This window comes from Phocoena phocoena, chromosome 1, assembly GCF_963924675.1.
Source record: "Phocoena phocoena chromosome 1, mPhoPho1.1, whole genome shotgun sequence".
Lineage (NCBI taxonomy): Eukaryota > Metazoa > Chordata > Mammalia > Artiodactyla > Phocoenidae > Phocoena > Phocoena phocoena.
In genome coordinates this window covers 112,550,438-112,566,504 of record NC_089219.1, presented here as the reverse complement: position 1 = coordinate 112,566,504, position 16,067 = coordinate 112,550,438, and the positions used below count along the sequence as shown (strand labels likewise).

The following is a 16,067-nucleotide window of genomic DNA, read 5'->3' as shown; positions in this document are numbered from 1 at the left end:
GAACCCCAGGCGGCTCGGGCTTCCCAGGCGCGCGCTCACGCCATCGCGCACCTCTGCGGCGGCCCCTCGGCGGGGGATGGTACGGCCCAGCCGCAGAGCCCACGGCCGCCGTCTGCCCTAGTAAGCGGGCACGCGGTGCTCCCCGGCTTGGGACGGCCCCCCGCCCCAGGGTCGTGCCTTGGTACCGCCCTGCCCGCCCGGCGCTCGGGGGAGGGTGTGACCCGGGCCTCGCTCCCCCTCCTTGCCGTGCGCAGTGGTGGCTGCCACGCCGAGTTCCGGTTCCTGTGGCTGCGGCCGCGGGCGGGCGGTAAGGCTGGGCGAGAGTGCAGTTGGCCCCCGGGCTCGCCGACCCCGCCTCGCCGCACCTCCGGCTTGCTGCCGCGCGGGGGCCTGCGCCGCCCCAGCCTCCCCTTCCGGGCCATGGTGCAACCCCACGGCGCGTCCGTCCCCCGCCGCCGCTGACCCCGGTCCCCCACTCCATGGCCGCCTCGGCGCCGCCCCCACCGGACAAGCTGGAGGGAGGTGGCGGCCCCGCACCGCCCCCTGCGCCACCCAGCACCGGGAGGAAACAGGGCAAGGCCGGTGAGACCGCTGAGGGGGCCTGGGGCTGGCGAGGCCGAGAAGTCGGGGAGCTCGGAGGGAGGGCTGGCGGGCGGGGGAGGTGGTGGTCCTCTGGCTGAGGACTCTGAAGGGCGGGGAGGCTCAGGTGAAAAGGATGGGTGGGTGAAGCCCTCCAGGGGTTGCGGGCAGGGGTTCACAGATTGCGGATCCTAGAGTTTGGGGCACCTAGAGTTCAGGAGCCACTTGGGAGTCTGAGGGTATCAAGAGATGGGGCGTCTCATTTGAAGGAAGAGGCAGCTGAGAGTGTAGCGTCCAATTTATTTTTCAAAGTGTACCATTGTTAGTATCTGTGAAGTAAATAAACAAGAGTATAATGAAGTTAGAAGAGTTCCTTATATCATGGCTGCCAGAGAGGAGGTTGGGGAAACTTCAGGGAAACTTGTGTCTGCGTTTTACTACTTTTCCAGGTCTGCAAATGAAGAGCCCAGAAAAGAAGCGAAGGAAGTCAAATACTCAGGTGAATGGTGGTTGGTGGCGGGGGTAATTCCTAGTAGCTCCTTTAGGTGCTCTGCTCTGCCCCTCCAATGTCTCTACTTTGCATAAGCCGCGGGGAGAAGAGAAAATTGTCTTTCTTGTTCTGTTTCCGGTCCTTTCCTTCAACTTCATAACAGATTTTAGGGGTAGGGGTGGGGATGAGATGGTTTGACCAAAGGTCTTATCAGTCAGGATTAGAAACATTCTCTCCCCCGTTTGTGCTGTCGTGTTTCCCACATGATGTTAACAGCTACCACTTACTGAACGTTTTCTAAGTGTCAGGGATTGTGCTAAAACTAGCAGTTTGGGGAGATGGGTATTGTCACTATTTTACAGATGAGGAATCTGAGGCTTAAAAAAGTTAAATGCCTGCACCAGGGCCTTGAAGTTACTCAGTGTCAGAGCTAGGATTCCAGCGTAGTTCTGCCTGTTTTCAAAACACAGTTACTGCACTATGCTGGTTCTGCTCTCCACTCTCAGTTTCTTTGTTGCATTCTAAAGTCCATCTTGATTTAAGATCTGAGCTGGCCAGTACCAGCCTCCAAAAATGTGTATTGTGTTTCTGACGCTCTCTTGGTTTAGCTCTCCGTCTCCCTCCATGACCCTCTTTCCCTCCTCTTTTCCCCCAGGGCCCTGCATACTCACATCTGACGGAGTTTGCGCCACCCCCGACTCCCATGGTCGATCACCTGGTCGCATCCAACCCTTTTGAGGATGACTTCGGAGCTCCTAAGGTGGGGGGCGCAGCCCCTCCATTCCTGGGCAGTCCTGTCCCCTTTGGGGGCTTCCGTGTACAGGGGGGCATGGCAGGCCAGGTACCCCCAGGCTATGGCACTGGGGGTGGAGGAGGCCCCCAGCCTCTTCGTCGACAGCCCCCCCCTTTTCCTCCCAACCCCATGGGTCCTGCTTTCAACATGCCCCCACAGGGCCCTGGCTACCCTCCCCCAGGCAACATGAACTTTCCCAGCCAACCCTTCAACCAGCCTCTGGGTCAAAACTTTAGCCCGCCTGGTGGGCAGATGATGCCAGGCCCCGTGGGGGGATTTGGCCCCATGATCTCACCCACCATGGGACAGCCTCCCAGAGGGGAGCTGGGCCCCCCTTCTCTCCCTCAACGCTTTGCCCAGCCAGGGGCACCTTTTGGTCCTTCTCCTCTCCAGAGACCTGGTCAGGGCCTCCCCAGCTTGCCCCCCAACACAAGTCCCTTCCCTGGTCCGGACCCTGGCTTTCCTGGCCCTGGTGGTGAGGATGGGGGGAAGCCCTTAAATACACCTGCTCCCACTGCTTTTCCCCAGGAGCCCCACTCAGGCTCCCCGGCTGCTGCTGTTAATGGAAATCAGCCCAGTTTTCCCCCAAACAGCAGTGGGCGGGGTGGGGGCACCCCAGATGCCAATAGCCTGGCACCCCCTGGCAAGACAAGTGCGGGCTCAGGGCCCCAGCCTCCCCCAGGCCTGGTGTATCCATGTGGTGCCTGTCGGAGTGAGGTGAACGACGACCAAGATGCCATTCTGTGTGAGGCTTCCTGCCAGAAGTGGTTCCACCGCGAGTGCACGGGCATGACTGAGAGCGCCTATGGGTTGCTGACCACTGAGGCCTCTGCTGTCTGGGCCTGCGATCTCTGCCTCAAGACCAAGGAGATCCAGTCTGTCTACATCCGCGAGGGCATGGGGCAGCTGGTGGCTGCTAACGATGGGTGATGCTGGCGAGGTGCCCAGGAAGTGCATACGTTCCTCCCTGCTCTTCCAGGGTGGTGGTTTTCCTGTCTGGCTCTTGGTCCTTGTTTCCACTGGCTTCCCATCCCCATGGGGCAGAAACACAATGTCTCCTGGGGGCAGAAAAGGAACTGAGACGGGCAGGCAGAAGAGCCTGGCTTGCTCACTTTTCTGGAAACTTACGTGTTGAGATCTACAGAGGTCCAGGAAACCAAAGCCCTGCCAAGCAGAGCCATTTTTGGTGGCTGTCTCTGGAGGCCTAGGGGTGCGACTGCAAGAGAAAAGAGGCTGGAGGAAGATCTGAAGGGCAGGGGTGTCCCCTCTACAGATGATGGATGCCCCCAACACCTGTGCCTAACACTCCTATCTAGCCCCCTAGCCTTAGGTTTTGGAGTCCAGTATTAAAGGTTTCTGGCCAGAGGAGTTGGGGGTCTCTTCCCATCTCTGCAGTAGCCCTTTCACGGGTGCTGGGAAACAGCTTTAGAGAATAAATGGAGATTTTCCCCTTTTCTTACCTTCCCCTTGCCTCCTCCAAGACCTACCCAACTCCTCCCCCCTCAGAGAACCAAATAGCTTGAAGAAGCAGGAGAGTACGTGGCTATGGCAGTTTGTTGGTGATTTGGGGCTTCAAGACAGTAGGTAAGAGATGCTGTCAGGACATATCTTCCTCATACCAAAGTCACTGGTCCTTTCTCAGACTCTCTTGTGCTTTTTCCCTAATGACAATATTTTTGCTAAAAATTGGGATATGTGGTCTGACAGAGCAGAATATTTGATGTTTGGACTGTCCTGGAAGCCTGGACTCTGGCTGTACACGCCCCCATCTGTTGCACATTATTCCCAGCGCTGGTCTTCAACTTTTGGCGCCCTTACTTCCCTGCTTCCCTGGCTTGATTGAAGGAAAGCTTGAAGAGGCGCAGAGCCCTTATACCTCATTTTTTCTCCTGATGAAAGGATCCCTGTCCCTGCCTGTGGGTGGGGAGGTGGCAGGACCCTTATTGCCATGGTACTAAAATGCAATCCAGAGCCTGGATGTTTTTTGTTTCTCTCTTTCCCTGCTATTCTTTATATCTTCTCCGGCCTGGTGATCTAGCTGTTCTCATTCCTCTCAGCCAGGGTCCTGCACTGGGCTTTGTTTTTATTTTATTTTGTAAGCACTGCCTGCCAGAGATGGGCGAGCGGCCTTAGCAGGAGCCCCTCACAGCTGCTGTCTCTTCCTTACAGCTCCTGCACACATTCCTCAGTGGGGTGGGGAAGGCAGGCTTGGGGTGTGGCCCTGAGAGGAGCTGGTGTTCCCCTGCCCCCACTTCTCCCGGGACCCTAGGGTGTGAAGAGAAGACAAAGGTATACTGCAGAACTCTTGCCTGCCCAGGTGCAGCATGCAGCCTCTGAGGCTGTGAGAAAGAAGGGAGAGGCCTCTGGGCCTCTCTCCAGTGTTCCCTGCCGTGGAACAGCAGAGATGGCAGCCCCCCCCCCCCCCCCACTGCTGAGCTTTGTGTTGTGTTTGTGGTTCTGTTTGCCCCTCTTTTATCGGTTGCTATTTTTGTGGTCTCCCCCATCTCTGCATTTGGTAAGATGGCTCTTGCGGGGGGTGGGGGGGTGGGGGGGTGGGCGTGTCAGCTCAGTCCCTCTCTCCCTCTCAGTCCACTGCTTTTTGGAAGGAAGTGGGGGTGGCAGAGACGTGGTGGGGAAAGTTTTGTATGGTTGGGTTAATAAAATGACTTGGAAAATCCAGACCAGGACTCCTTGCTGTTGGGGTGTACAGGGTTGGAATGAAGCAGTCACTGCTGGTCAGGATGGTTGCGGGGTGAGGATATGTATCCCTCAGGGTCCTTGGAGGTGGGAATGGCAGAAAGACTCGGGCCCCTGTGCTGACCCTGGTACAAGCCGCAGGGCCCAGGGAGGCTTTTTGGCTCCACCTCTCCCCCTGTGTCCCTGCTGCGAGAAACAAGTTTCTTTTCTGAGCATGTTCCTGGGCTAGGCTTGGAGCCAAGCAGGAGCTTTGGCTCCAAGGCTTCAGGGAGACAACTGCCTTTAGAGCTTCTGGGGTTAGCGCCCGCACTCCCACTCCCGAGTTGTTTGGTTTAGGGGTCGAGCGTAGCTCCAGGGGTGGGGGATGGGGCTGCCTTGGTCTAGCAGATTTCATTTTTGGATGCTTTTCAATCCCCCATCCCCCTTTAAAAAAAACAGCGGCATCCTTAATCCGCACCGGAGCAGGGTAAGGAGAGTGGCAGGAGGGCTATTTCCAACACATAATTTGCCCCTCTCCCCTCCCCCATCCTGCAGCTGTCTCTGTCTGTCCGGGAACCAACCTGGCTCCTGGTCCTGGAGATGTCACGCCTTGCCTTTCAGTTTTGGGTCTTCCCTCCAGAAATTGTTTAGACACTGGGAAAGGAGGGAAGGTGACCCAGGATTCAGTTTGTTGAAAGTCCAGTGTCCCACCGGGAGGTAAACCCAGGTTTAGGGGCTCTGCAGGTACCCGCTCTCCACCCCTGGCTCTCAAGTTTAGCTGTTATTGGCCAAAAGTTTCCGCCCCCTCAGGGAACTTGACTTTCCATTGGCCAGTCCTTAGTCACATGACCTTCCTTTCTCGGGGCTGTGAAGCTGGAGAGCCAGCAACAAGTTCAGCTGAAGACTGAAGCAAGAGCTGGGTCAGGTAATGCCCTAGCGGGGAAGGGGCCATAGATCTCCGTAAGAGAGGAAGAATGGAGGAGAGGAAGGGCAGAACTCTGAAGGGTTGGGCCCCACCGAGGATCTGCAGAGCTGTTTGTTACTTCTGGGCCGGCGGAAGGGGGATCATGGGCGGCCGTTTCCAAAACAGAAACTTGCTCTGGGTCCCCCAGACAAGTCCTAGGTCCTTTGCGTTAGAGGTTTGGGGGAACAACTCTTAGAGGGGTTGAAATTAGCTGGATGAGACTTCCCAGCTTTGTACAGAGAGGGAGAGCTCCCCCTTTAGCTGTCTTTTAGAAACAGCACAAATCCCTGACAGTCCTTACAGGACGTTTTTGTTGAATCCTGCCTGAATGAAAAGAGAGGGAGTAGTGAGGAGAGGGTGGAGGTGGGTTTTCTTCCAAGAGGTTGATGAGAAGAAAGAGATCTGAAAATAGCAGGGAAGGGTGGGGATTAAACAGCAGAAGGAACTTCCTAATAAGGCAGTGAGATGCTGGCTTGGGAGAACTGGGAGATCTTTTGGAATGCTGGGTGAACCCAACCAAGATAGAGATACCAACCAGGGTTTGGAACAGACTGTCTTCTGTTCGGGTCTCAGAAATATTTGTCTTGTTGACCCAAATACCGTTGCTGGTTTCCATGGAAACAGTGTGTCTGACATCACCCTGGTTGCCATGGTGCCTGGTTCTGGAGGACCTGAGCAGGCTGTACACAGCCAGGGATAAACAGGGACTTCAGACCAAGCTGCTGCTACTTCCTTCCTGCCACCACCTGTTAAGAGTCACACGCAGCAACTGGGGATGGGGAGATGATGACAGAATGGCGGGGTTGGGGCCTGAGACCAGAAGGCAGCACAGTGATGGTTCTGTGGATGCCTGTAGAAACCGGCCAGGGGTGTCCTGTTGGACGTGGTGTGGAGAAGTCACTGCAGCCATTCTCCTGTCTCCTTGTGGGATGGGTGCATGTGTCTGGGAGGCATGGGTATTGGGGGATGCTGTGAGGGGTCCTTCATCTGTCCTGGGCTTGGATCTTGATTGGCAAGGGCCACAGGAGGTTTTTAGGGCACCATGTAGGACTCACACTAGCTCAAACAGAAAGGGGAATTGTGGTGGTTTCCCAAGGTAGAGCTGCCACACTTCTACCCCAGCCTCACTTCCATTTTCCCAGGGTTTCCTTTCAGAGTCCTTTTCCACTTGCCACCTTTCTAGTCCATCAACAAGCAGTCATGTAGTCTCCTCTAAAGGATCACAATCCCAGATTCGAGGGGGTCAGCTCCTCTATCCCTCCACCTTTATGCCGGGTCCCAATTGCCAGCCTGGGGGAGTAGTCTAGGCCATGGATGGAGGGGTAGGTCCTCTTCTCATCCTGCCTTGTGTCAGGCTTTGGAAACTGGAGTAACTTCCCACGCCCACCCGGCCAAGTCAGAGCAGATTAGCAGGGGTTAGGACCACAACCCTGATTTTTGTCCATGCTTTGCAAACTGTAAAGTGCTTTATACATGATAGCTGCCATAAATCCCTTTTGCCAGTCACCTTCAAGTTCCCTAAGATGAAATTCTGGAGTTTACTAAGAAGGGAAACAACTTAGAATGGAGAGTGAGAGTGACAAAGAGATTTACTAAAGGTACATTGAGGTGGATCTAAGCTATGCCAGCTGTTCTCAACCCTGGCTGCAAATGAGAATCATTTGGGAGATTAAAAAAAAAATCCTTCCCTGAGCCTGACCCTTGAACACAGTTGTATCAGAATCTTAGGTGATTCCATTGTGCAGCCAGTGTACAAGACCCCTGAACTAGACCACAGAAAGGACTTATGGTGGGTGATGGGTGGGTGACTTGGGGGTGAAGGAGGCCATTGAGTCTTCTTTTCTAGGCTCTGGGGAAGAAGGTGGTGATTATGGAGGAGGCTGGGGAGGTGAAGGGAGGGCTGGGTTGTTCCTCACTCTTTTTAGCTGTTCATCGTTGGCAAGTCATGTCAGCCAATTTTCTGGCCTTCATTTCCCTTCATTTTCCCTGACTATAACATGAGAGAGTTGGCCTGGATTTTTCCCAAAGCCCTTCCAGCCCTATGCTTCTCTGACCTTTCAAGGTCAGTTCTGTTTCCCAGTTTACCAAGGGCTCTTTCGGTCCCTGGCAGAGGCAGGCTTCACTGTGGCTGTTGGTACGTTCTGATTTGAAAGGCAAATACTGCCCAGAAGAGCTGAGGTGTTGGGGTCAGAAGACTGGAACCAGGCTGGCTGTGGTAGTGGCTGCCCAGCCCTTAAACCTTGGAACCCGGTCGAGGCTGCTGTCTCCATCCTGCCTCCCCTGAAGGGAGCTGGGGTCCTTAAGAAAGACTTTTTCTGCAGGTAGCAGCCTCAGTAGCCTTGGGGACCTCAGCAACTATGGCCTCCTGCCCAGACTCGGACAATAGCTGGGTGCTTGCCGGCTCAGAGGTAGGAAAAGCAGGCCTGGGAGCCACATGGAATGGGGGTTCCTGCAGGGCTGGGCTGCTTGCTGCGTCTGTCACCTTCCTTGGTCTTGGTGATCATGTGCATCACCTCCTGCTGGTTGTGAGAGGAACTCTAGTGGCAGGGAGAAGGCCATCAGGCCCTAGGAGTCAGGTGTTGGGACTTGGACCATGCCTTGAAAGAAGGAAATTGCTGGGGTAAGCTGTGAGAAGCAGGGAAGATATTCTGGTGGGAGACCAGCATGAGCAAAGGTTCTGAGGCAACAGTGGGAGAGCCGTGTTGGGGGAGACCAAGGAGGTCCGTTGGAGGAGGTGGAGACATGGGTCAGACGGTGTTGAAGTGAGGTTGGGCCAGAGCCTGGGAACCTCCAGAAGAAGCCTGAAGGGCCTGGCTCGGGCATTCGGGCCTCCTCTTTGATGGGAAATCGTGGAAGGGCTCTGAGTTGGAGGGAGTCAGGACCATTACTGCCTTGGGCAGAGGGTGCAGCCACTGTGTGGGCTGGGTGGGAACTGGGGGAGAGCGTTTTGAAGGTCCTGCAGTCCAGGTTGTAGTTGGTGGAGCGGGATCCCAGTAGACCGCTGTGCCCTGAAGCCACTGAGAAGGGGGCCAGCGGGATTGGGGGGCTGAGTGTCTGGAGAAGGTTTATCAAGGGCTTGGTATGTTCGTACCGCAGGGAGGGAAGAAGGTGAGGAGCTTGAGTTAAAGGCGTCGGGTTTGAGTGGCCTTGAGGAGACCAGTTGGGGGTGAGGGAGCTGCTCTCAGGATGATTGGAGCAGGGCGCATGGACTAGGGCTGGCCGGCAGAGGGGACGGACACCATGCTCCCAGCCAGAGCCCTGGCGCCCTGTTGAGGTGCCTTTGCTGACAGCTGGGGTACCTTGGGCCAGTCGTTTCACCTCTCTGTTCTCCCCTGTAAAAGGGGAGTTGTGATTCTTGCCTGGTAGGAGGGGCCATGAGAAAAAAGTGACTTGAAAATTGTAAAGAAACATACTAAGGTCAAGAATTATTCTTGGAAGGATAGCGGGAGCCATGGATGGGATGAGCGGGCGGTGGCCTGTCAAGGGGGCATAGGCGGAGAAAGGAGAGGCCGTGGCTGGACGGCCGGGCTGAGAGCACCTTGGGAGACAGTCTGGCTGTGGCTGGGGTGAGTCACGTTTCTGTCAGCTCCTGGGAGAGGAGTGTGTGGGGAGGGGGGAAAGGCCAGAAAAGCTTGGAAGATGTAACTAGAGTGGGTGGCCCGTTCTGAGGGCAACTGTGGGGGAAGCCTGCGGCGGTTGGGACCGTGATCCTTAGGCATCCAGGGGACTTTGTTCTCTTGCCATCCTCCCACCTTCCAACCAATAACTGAGTTGGTCACTTGTGGGGAGGGAGACCCAGGCTCTAGCCGGCTTCTCTGGGGAGGTGGGGGGCACCGGGTTTGTAGAGTGGTCCACCGCCTTGGTCCAGTGGTGCTTCTTCATTTAACAGAAACTTGGCCTCTGAAAGTTCTCAGAGCAGCAAGTGAGGTTAGGGAACGGCCGAACACTGCGTAGAGCTGAGATGCTGCAGTGCCAGCTGACCCCCGCCCCGTCCCCACTTTGGAGCAGCCCACTACAGAGTGTATTGTATTTTTGTGAGATGTGGGTTGAGGTCCCTGAGCAGTGCGGCTGGTCCCAGGCACCCCAGTAGAGCACCCCTTGGTTTCGTCCTGCTGTCCTTCCTCTGGAGCAGCCTTTCTGCTTATGCCCCTCCCCCCAGAACCTGCCTGTGGAGACCCTGGGCCCTGAATCCAGGATGGACCTAGAATCCGAGAGAGCTCCCCAGGCCCCTTGGAGCCCCTCCAAGGCAGCTGCTGAGGAGTTAGCTGGGACCTTGGATGGAGAAGGTAACAGGGCCGTACTGAGGGTGGGGTGCAACCACCTCTCCTCCATGTTCTGGTGTTTCCCAGTTTCCTCAGGGAGAGGGAGGCTGCTTGGTCTTATTTCTGGCATTAATCTCAATTTAAAACCTTCCCTCATATGTATAGCTGATTCACTTTGTTGTAAGGCAGAAACTAGCACACCATTGTAAAGCAATTATACCCCAATAAAGATGTTAAAAAAAAAAAACCTTCCCTCATTCTACCCTGGCTTTCTCCTTCCCCTTCCAACTTGGTTGGGGCCTGTGGGAGCCAGAGGGTCGTGTAGCACATTCCGTTGGTGGGGTAGTGGTGTTTCTCCTTAGCCTTTTCTCCTGCCACAGAGACCCTGTTCCAGAGTGAGAGCTCCCAGTCCAGGCCCATTCTGCCAGAGGAGACTGAGGCCAAGGTGAGGACCTTCACTGGGGGAAGGGTAGGAAATGGGGAGGGCCGGGAGCTGCTCACAGCTGTGTCTGCATCAGGGTGTCCTGGAAGGTGATGATCGTGGAATGGAGTCCCCTGGCTCAGGAGACACAGAGGTCCAGGGAGACTTGGAGGAGACCCCCGAGGCAGTAGGCCTGGGACTGGACACACAGGACCTGGAGGATCAGAGTCCCCCCAACAGCCTGCTCTCATCCCCCCAAACAGGTGAGAGTTCTCCTTGTCTCCCCCTGTCACTATCCTTCTAGAAGGTGTGGGAGTGGGAGTAGATATCGCTACTGAACACAGCTCTGGGCCAGGCCCTAGGACTTAGCAGCTTGGTGCCCTCCTTAAATTGTATCAGTGAAACCTTACCACCACCCCTGGGGACACTGAGGCTCAGGTTAAGTCACACAGCAGGTAAGTGGCAGGGCCTAGTTCTGGTCGACTCTTTTGTCTCTGCCGTGGGGCCTCCTCTTTTCTTGCCTCTAGATGCAACTCTTATTCCCTGAGTCCCTTCCGTGTGTCAGCTCTGGGGAAAGAGGTTGGCTTCATGGCCTATGTAAGAGGTGGACTAGACCAAGTCAAGATGCAAGTCAGACCTATGAGGGGCGCAAAAAGGAGGGGGAGGGTGGTTAGTCACGGGACAGGTCGAGGGGAAGGGAGAGGCGGGGACAGCTGGGGAAAGGGCCACACTGGAGGTGTCATTTGAGTGGAGCCTTGAGCAAAGAGTAGGATTTTAGTCGGTAGGGTAGGAGGAAGAGAACATTCTAGGCCAAGGCTGCAGCATCAACAAAGGGATGGGGCCGCCTATCCTGTGCTGAGGAGGCTGTTTCCAGCGCTGGTGGTAGAGGAGTGTATGAGTCCATCTCTGTTGAGGGGTGACAGGGTGGAGGGGGAGGCCGGGGGCTGGGGCCATTTAGGGGGCAACTGACAAAGCCGAGGAAGACCTGAACTAAGGCAGATAAAAGGTGAGTGACGTTGAGATGTTTAGGTGTCAAATTGTCGAACTGTCTGCGTGTGGGGTGAAGAGGGAGGGCTGAGGTTGGCTAGGTGGGAGCAGTGGCGTCTTGCCCTGCAGTGGGGGAACACCAGAAAGAACCAGTTTGGAGGGCAATGTGTTGAGTGTTTGGTCCCCAGGGACACCCAGGTGGGAGTGGCCAGGAGGCAGTCAGACAGACGTCCGCGCCTGGAGCTCCAGGGAAGCCAGGTTGGGAGTTACAGATGAGGGACTCATCTGCTCTGTGGGGAAGCCAGCGGGGTGGGTGAGATAGCAGGTGACTGTGTGTACGGTGGGAAGAGCAGAAAAGCAGGAATGGTGCCAGGGGGACCTCTGCCTCTAGGACCGGGAAGAGCCAGGGACTGAGCGGAGGCACTGGGAAGGAGTGGCCAGGGTTCGGGCAGAACCCAGAGCCAGGAAGGTGCTCCACGTGAGGCACGTGTGGGAGGAAGGAGTGCACTTTTAGGGTGAAAGCTGCTCTTGTAGTTTGCAGATTGAAAGGACTGGTCTCCCCCCAGACATAGAGAACAAACGTATGGACACCAAGGGGGCAAAGTGGGGGGGTGGTGTGGTGGTGTGATGAATAGGGAGATTGGGATTGACATATATACACTAAAGGACTGGTCTCCCGCCTCCAGACTGGGCGGGGGTGGTCACTAATGCCCTGGCAGATGTGGGCAGGGTCTCCACGTGCCCCCTCTGTGGTCAGGGCTGGGGGCCTCTCGTGTTCACTTCTGTTTCCCGTCTCTCTGTATGTCCCATCGCTTCCGTTGCTTTACTGCCCTGTCCCCATCCCTTCCTCCAGCTTGGATCAGGGAGGAGGCCCACTGCTCCAGCAGTGAGGACGACACCGACATGGATGTGGAGGGTCTGCGGAGACGGCGGGGCCGGGAGCCCAGCACTCCTCAGCCTGCAGCCCCCCTGGGTGTGGAGGACCAGGCCGGGGGTGAGGGTGCGGGCAGGGAGCTGGGCATCTCCCTCAACATGTGTCTCCTCGGGGCCCTGGTTCTGCTGGGTCTGGGGATCCTCCTCTTCTCCGGTGAGTGGTCCCTCTCCTGATGAGGCCTTAAGCCTCCACTCTGGCCTCTTCTGCCCTCCTGCCGCACTTTCACTCCATTCCAGCCCCTCCTCTGAGGGCCTGACCAGACTCCTCTGTCTCCATTTCAGGTGATCTCTCAGAGGCTGAAAGTGGTGAGTGAGGACGGACCCTGACTGGTTCGTGTCTGTCCCCTTCCAGCCCTGAGGGAGGCTGATGGGGGCAGTTCTCTGGGTCAGGAGTAGGGATGCTGGGGGCTGTATATTTTTTGCTCAGTTATAGGTCTTGTCAGCTATTCAGGGTGACCCTTGACCCTTTACCTCGCTGGACTCTCAGCCATAGGGCGGGTCCAGGGCAGGAGGGTGACTGTGTGTGTTGGGGGGGGGCGGGCGGAGGAGAGGGCCCTGTGTGCCTTGGGGCCAGTTTCAGGATTTCACTTTCCCACAGGGCCCATGGAGGAAGCGGACCTGCAGGTCTTCCCAGATACCGGCTCGGATACTGAGATGCTGGAGGCTGAGGGGGATGGGCAGGCATGTGTGACACTCTCCATTGGTGTGAGGGGCCTGATGGGGGAGATTCAGGGCTGCGGGGGTGACTGGCTCCTTTGCCCTTAGGATGGGCTAAAGCAGCAGCTGCAGACCTCAGCGCCCCCTGACAGTGTTCCCAGCCTGCAGAACATGGCCCTTCTGCTGGACAAGCTGGCCAAGGAGAACCAGGATATCCGGCTGCTGCAGGCCCAGCTGCAGGTGGGCACAAGCAGGAGCGGGTGGACTACACACCCTCCCTAGGCCAGGTGTCTGTCTGTCCTAGTGTCCTCCCCCAAAAGAAGTTTCCTGTATTCACCTGCACACCTTGATCCCCTCCCTTTCCCACTATAGTGAAGTCATCTTCTCAGTTCTCTGTTCATGTCCTGCATGCTAAGGGTTAGGCCAGGACTGGCATACCTGCTTCACGTGGCATGCCACCTCTGCTTGATTGGCATGGTCCACCTGGAGCATTGTGTGGAGAAGGATTTGAAGAACATGCCAAGGCTCAATGGGAAAGAAGTGCTGGGATCAATTAGTAATGTCTGCTCTGGGTATGGGAGGTGGAAATTGGGCAACAACAGCCACATCTTGGCTATCTTTCAGTGAATCGGAGAAGTGTGTGCTTAAAAAGGACATAGAAGCTGAGGCCTGTGATGGAATTTGGGGATCCCAGGGTCTGGTGAAGGGTGAAGATGGGGCAGGGGATGAGAACCAGATCCTCAGAGTTTCCCAGGCCATAAAGTCTATGATGGAATGGAATCAGGGTAGAAGGCACTGGGGTCGTCCTTGACTCCTCCTTGTCCTCTCCATCCCTACTCCCATTCCAGGCCCAGAAGGAAGAGCTTCAGAGCCTGATGCATCAGCCCAAAGGGCTGGAAGAGGAGAATGCCCGGCTCCGAGGGGCCCTACAGCAGGGCGAGGCCTCCCAGCGGGCCCTGGAGTTAGAGCTGCAGCAGCTGCGGGCCCAGCTCCAGGGCCTGGAGGCTGACTGTGTCCGGGGCACAGATGGGGTGTGTCGCTATGGGGGCAGAGGCCTGCGGGCTGGCAAGGTCACCAAGGAGCAAGGCCCTAGGGGGCAGGTGCCAAGCCCTGGCTTCCTGGAGCAGAAGAAACAGCTAGAGGCTGAGGCCCAGTCATTAAGACAAGAGTTGGAGAGGCAGCGGCGGCTGCTGGGGTCTGTGCAGCGGGACCTGGAGCAGAGCTTGAGGGATGTGGGCCGAGGGGACCCAGCCCATGCTGGCCTGGCTGAGGTTGGTCACAGGCTGGCCCAGAAGCTGCAGGGCATGGAGAACTGGGGCCAGCGCCCTGGGGTCCCTGCCAATGCCTCAGAGGCCTGGCATCAGGAGCCTCACTTCCAGAGTTCCAGGGAGTGGAGCGGAAAGGAAAAGTGGTGGGATGGGCAGAGGGACCGGAAGACTGACCACTGGAAACATAAGAAGGAGGAATCTGGCCGGGAAAAGAAGAAGAGCTGGGGGGGTGAGGAGGACAGGGAGCTGGCAGGGAGGTGGAAGGAGGGCAAGCCATGGGTGGAGGAGTGGGCCAGCAAGAAGGACGGCAAGCAACAGGGTTCTAAGGAGCCCCCCAGGAAAAGTGGGAGCCCCCACTCCTCCAGAGAAAGGCAGAAACACCCTCAGTGGAAGGAGGGGGCTAAAGACAGGCATGACCCCCTCCCACTCTGGGCAGAGCTGTTGAGGCACAAGTACCAGGCACCCCAGGGCTGCTCGGGTGTGCACGAGTGTGCCCGTCAGGAGGGCCTGGCCTTCTTTGGCATGGAGCTGGCCCCTGTGCGGCAACAGGAGCTGGCCTCTCTGCTGAGGACGTACCTGGCGCGGCTGCCCTGGGCCAGGCAACTGACCGAGGAGCTACCCCTTTCTCCTGCTTACTTTGGTGAGGACGGTATCTTCCGCCATGACCGCCTCCGCTTCCGGGACTTTGTAGATGCCTTGGAGGACAGCCTGGAGGAGGTGGCAGTGAGACAGACAGGTGATGATGATGAGGTGGATGACTTTGAGGACTTCATCTTCAGCCACTTCTTTGGAGACAAAGCACTGAAGAAGAGGTGGGCAAGCTGTGGGGGAGTTGGGTCGGTGGGAGCAGGAGGCAGGAGGTGATGGTAAGGGGTGTGAAGGAGCTGGGCCCTGAGCTGGGGTGGGGTGGCGGGGTGTTCTTCAGTTTGAGGTTTTATCTCTGCTTTTAGGTCTCCCCTCCCCCCAGCCAGTACTTTTCCTGTCTTCACTTGGGGTCAGGAAGCTGCCTGTGCTCACCCCAGAGTGGTCCTGGGGAGTCCCCTTTTGCGCTGGGGGGATTTTTCCTCCCGAGTTACCCTGTACTGCCCATACCTGCAAGAGAGATTGCTTCCCACCTTCCCGCCTGCCCAGCTGGGGCCTTCATCCTGGGAGACCAGGTCTGGCCACACTCCCCCGCCTCCCCCCCGCCGTATGATTGATGGTGACTGCCTGTGTCGCCTGTCTTAAGAGGAACAGGGTCCCCTCTCCTCAGGGAGTGCCTTCTCATCATGTGGATGTGGCATTGTTGTCTAAAGGCCTCTTATTGCCCCCCCCCCGCCCCGCCCCATGCCTCTCCACAGGTCTGGGAAGAAGGACAAACACTGGCGGAACCCCAGAGTTGTGGGGCCCAGGGAGGAACACAGCCACCAGCGCCAGGGCTGAGGCCCCGTGCTGTCTGTCCCCTGGGAACCGTTAAACTGCCACCTCCCTTGGCTCGTTTGGTGTCCTTGGATATCCTTCACCGAGGAGAGCGGAAATCACCCAGCCCCTAACTGAAACCACTTTTGCTAGAAAAAGGTCTTAGCTGGACCTGCCTTGCTATCTATGCAAATGTATGCAAATGTTCAGGACCTGGGGCCGTGACCCTTGCCGCCTGATTGTGTCATGCCAGTGGGGGGGGGAGGGGAGAGAAGCCTGTTTTTTTGGGGGTGGGGTGGAGGTAGGGGGGATGGGGCAATTCTAATTCTGAAGCCAGAGAGCTTTCCTCCGTGCGTGTGTGCGTGTGTGTGTGTGTGTGTGCGCGTGTGCGTGTGCGCGTGCGCGCGCGCGTGTCGGGGAGGGGAGGGGAGGGGGAGAGTGGGCTCCTTGGCTGCACGCGCTGACCCGGGCCCCCTGGGATTTGACTATCCTGGCTGGCTGGGGGCCCAGCATGAGGGTTTCCCCTGGCGTTTTGTTAGATTTGGAAGGAGCTGTCCCCAGGGGGGTAAAACCCCCTTTTAAGCCTTGCTGCTCACCTCCACACGTGAACTGTAGACTCAGATCCCAATAAAATGCTGT

General features: G+C 57.0%; 2 protein-coding genes across 3 annotated transcripts; both read left to right on the top strand.

The window, feature by feature from the left end:
* Positions 1-284: 284 nt before the first annotated feature.
* PYGO2 (pygopus family PHD finger 2) lies at positions 285-4,541 on the top strand. Its single transcript, XM_065884762.1, has 3 exons — positions 285-582; positions 1,029-1,078; positions 1,725-4,541. Exons 1-3 carry the CDS (start codon positions 480-482, stop codon positions 2,790-2,792), a joined length of 1,221 nt encoding a protein of 406 aa, XP_065740834.1. The 5' UTR covers positions 285-479; the 3' UTR covers positions 2,793-4,541.
* Positions 4,542-7,859: 3,318 nt separating this feature from the next.
* Positions 7,860-15,452, top strand: PBXIP1 (PBX homeobox interacting protein 1). Of its 2 annotated transcripts, none has more exons than XM_065887436.1 (10): positions 7,860-7,910; positions 9,662-9,788; positions 10,145-10,209; positions 10,283-10,448; positions 12,026-12,259; positions 12,388-12,411; positions 12,704-12,786; positions 12,871-13,002; positions 13,611-14,842; positions 15,371-15,452. In XM_065887436.1, exons 1-10 carry the CDS (start codon positions 7,860-7,862, stop codon positions 15,450-15,452), a joined length of 2,196 nt encoding a protein of 731 aa, XP_065743508.1. The 2 variants fall into 2 exon arrangements, with proteins under 2 accessions (XP_065743508.1, XP_065743499.1); XM_065887427.1 differs by having other exon boundaries at positions 10,268-10,448.
* Positions 15,453-16,067: the final 615 nt, after the last annotated feature.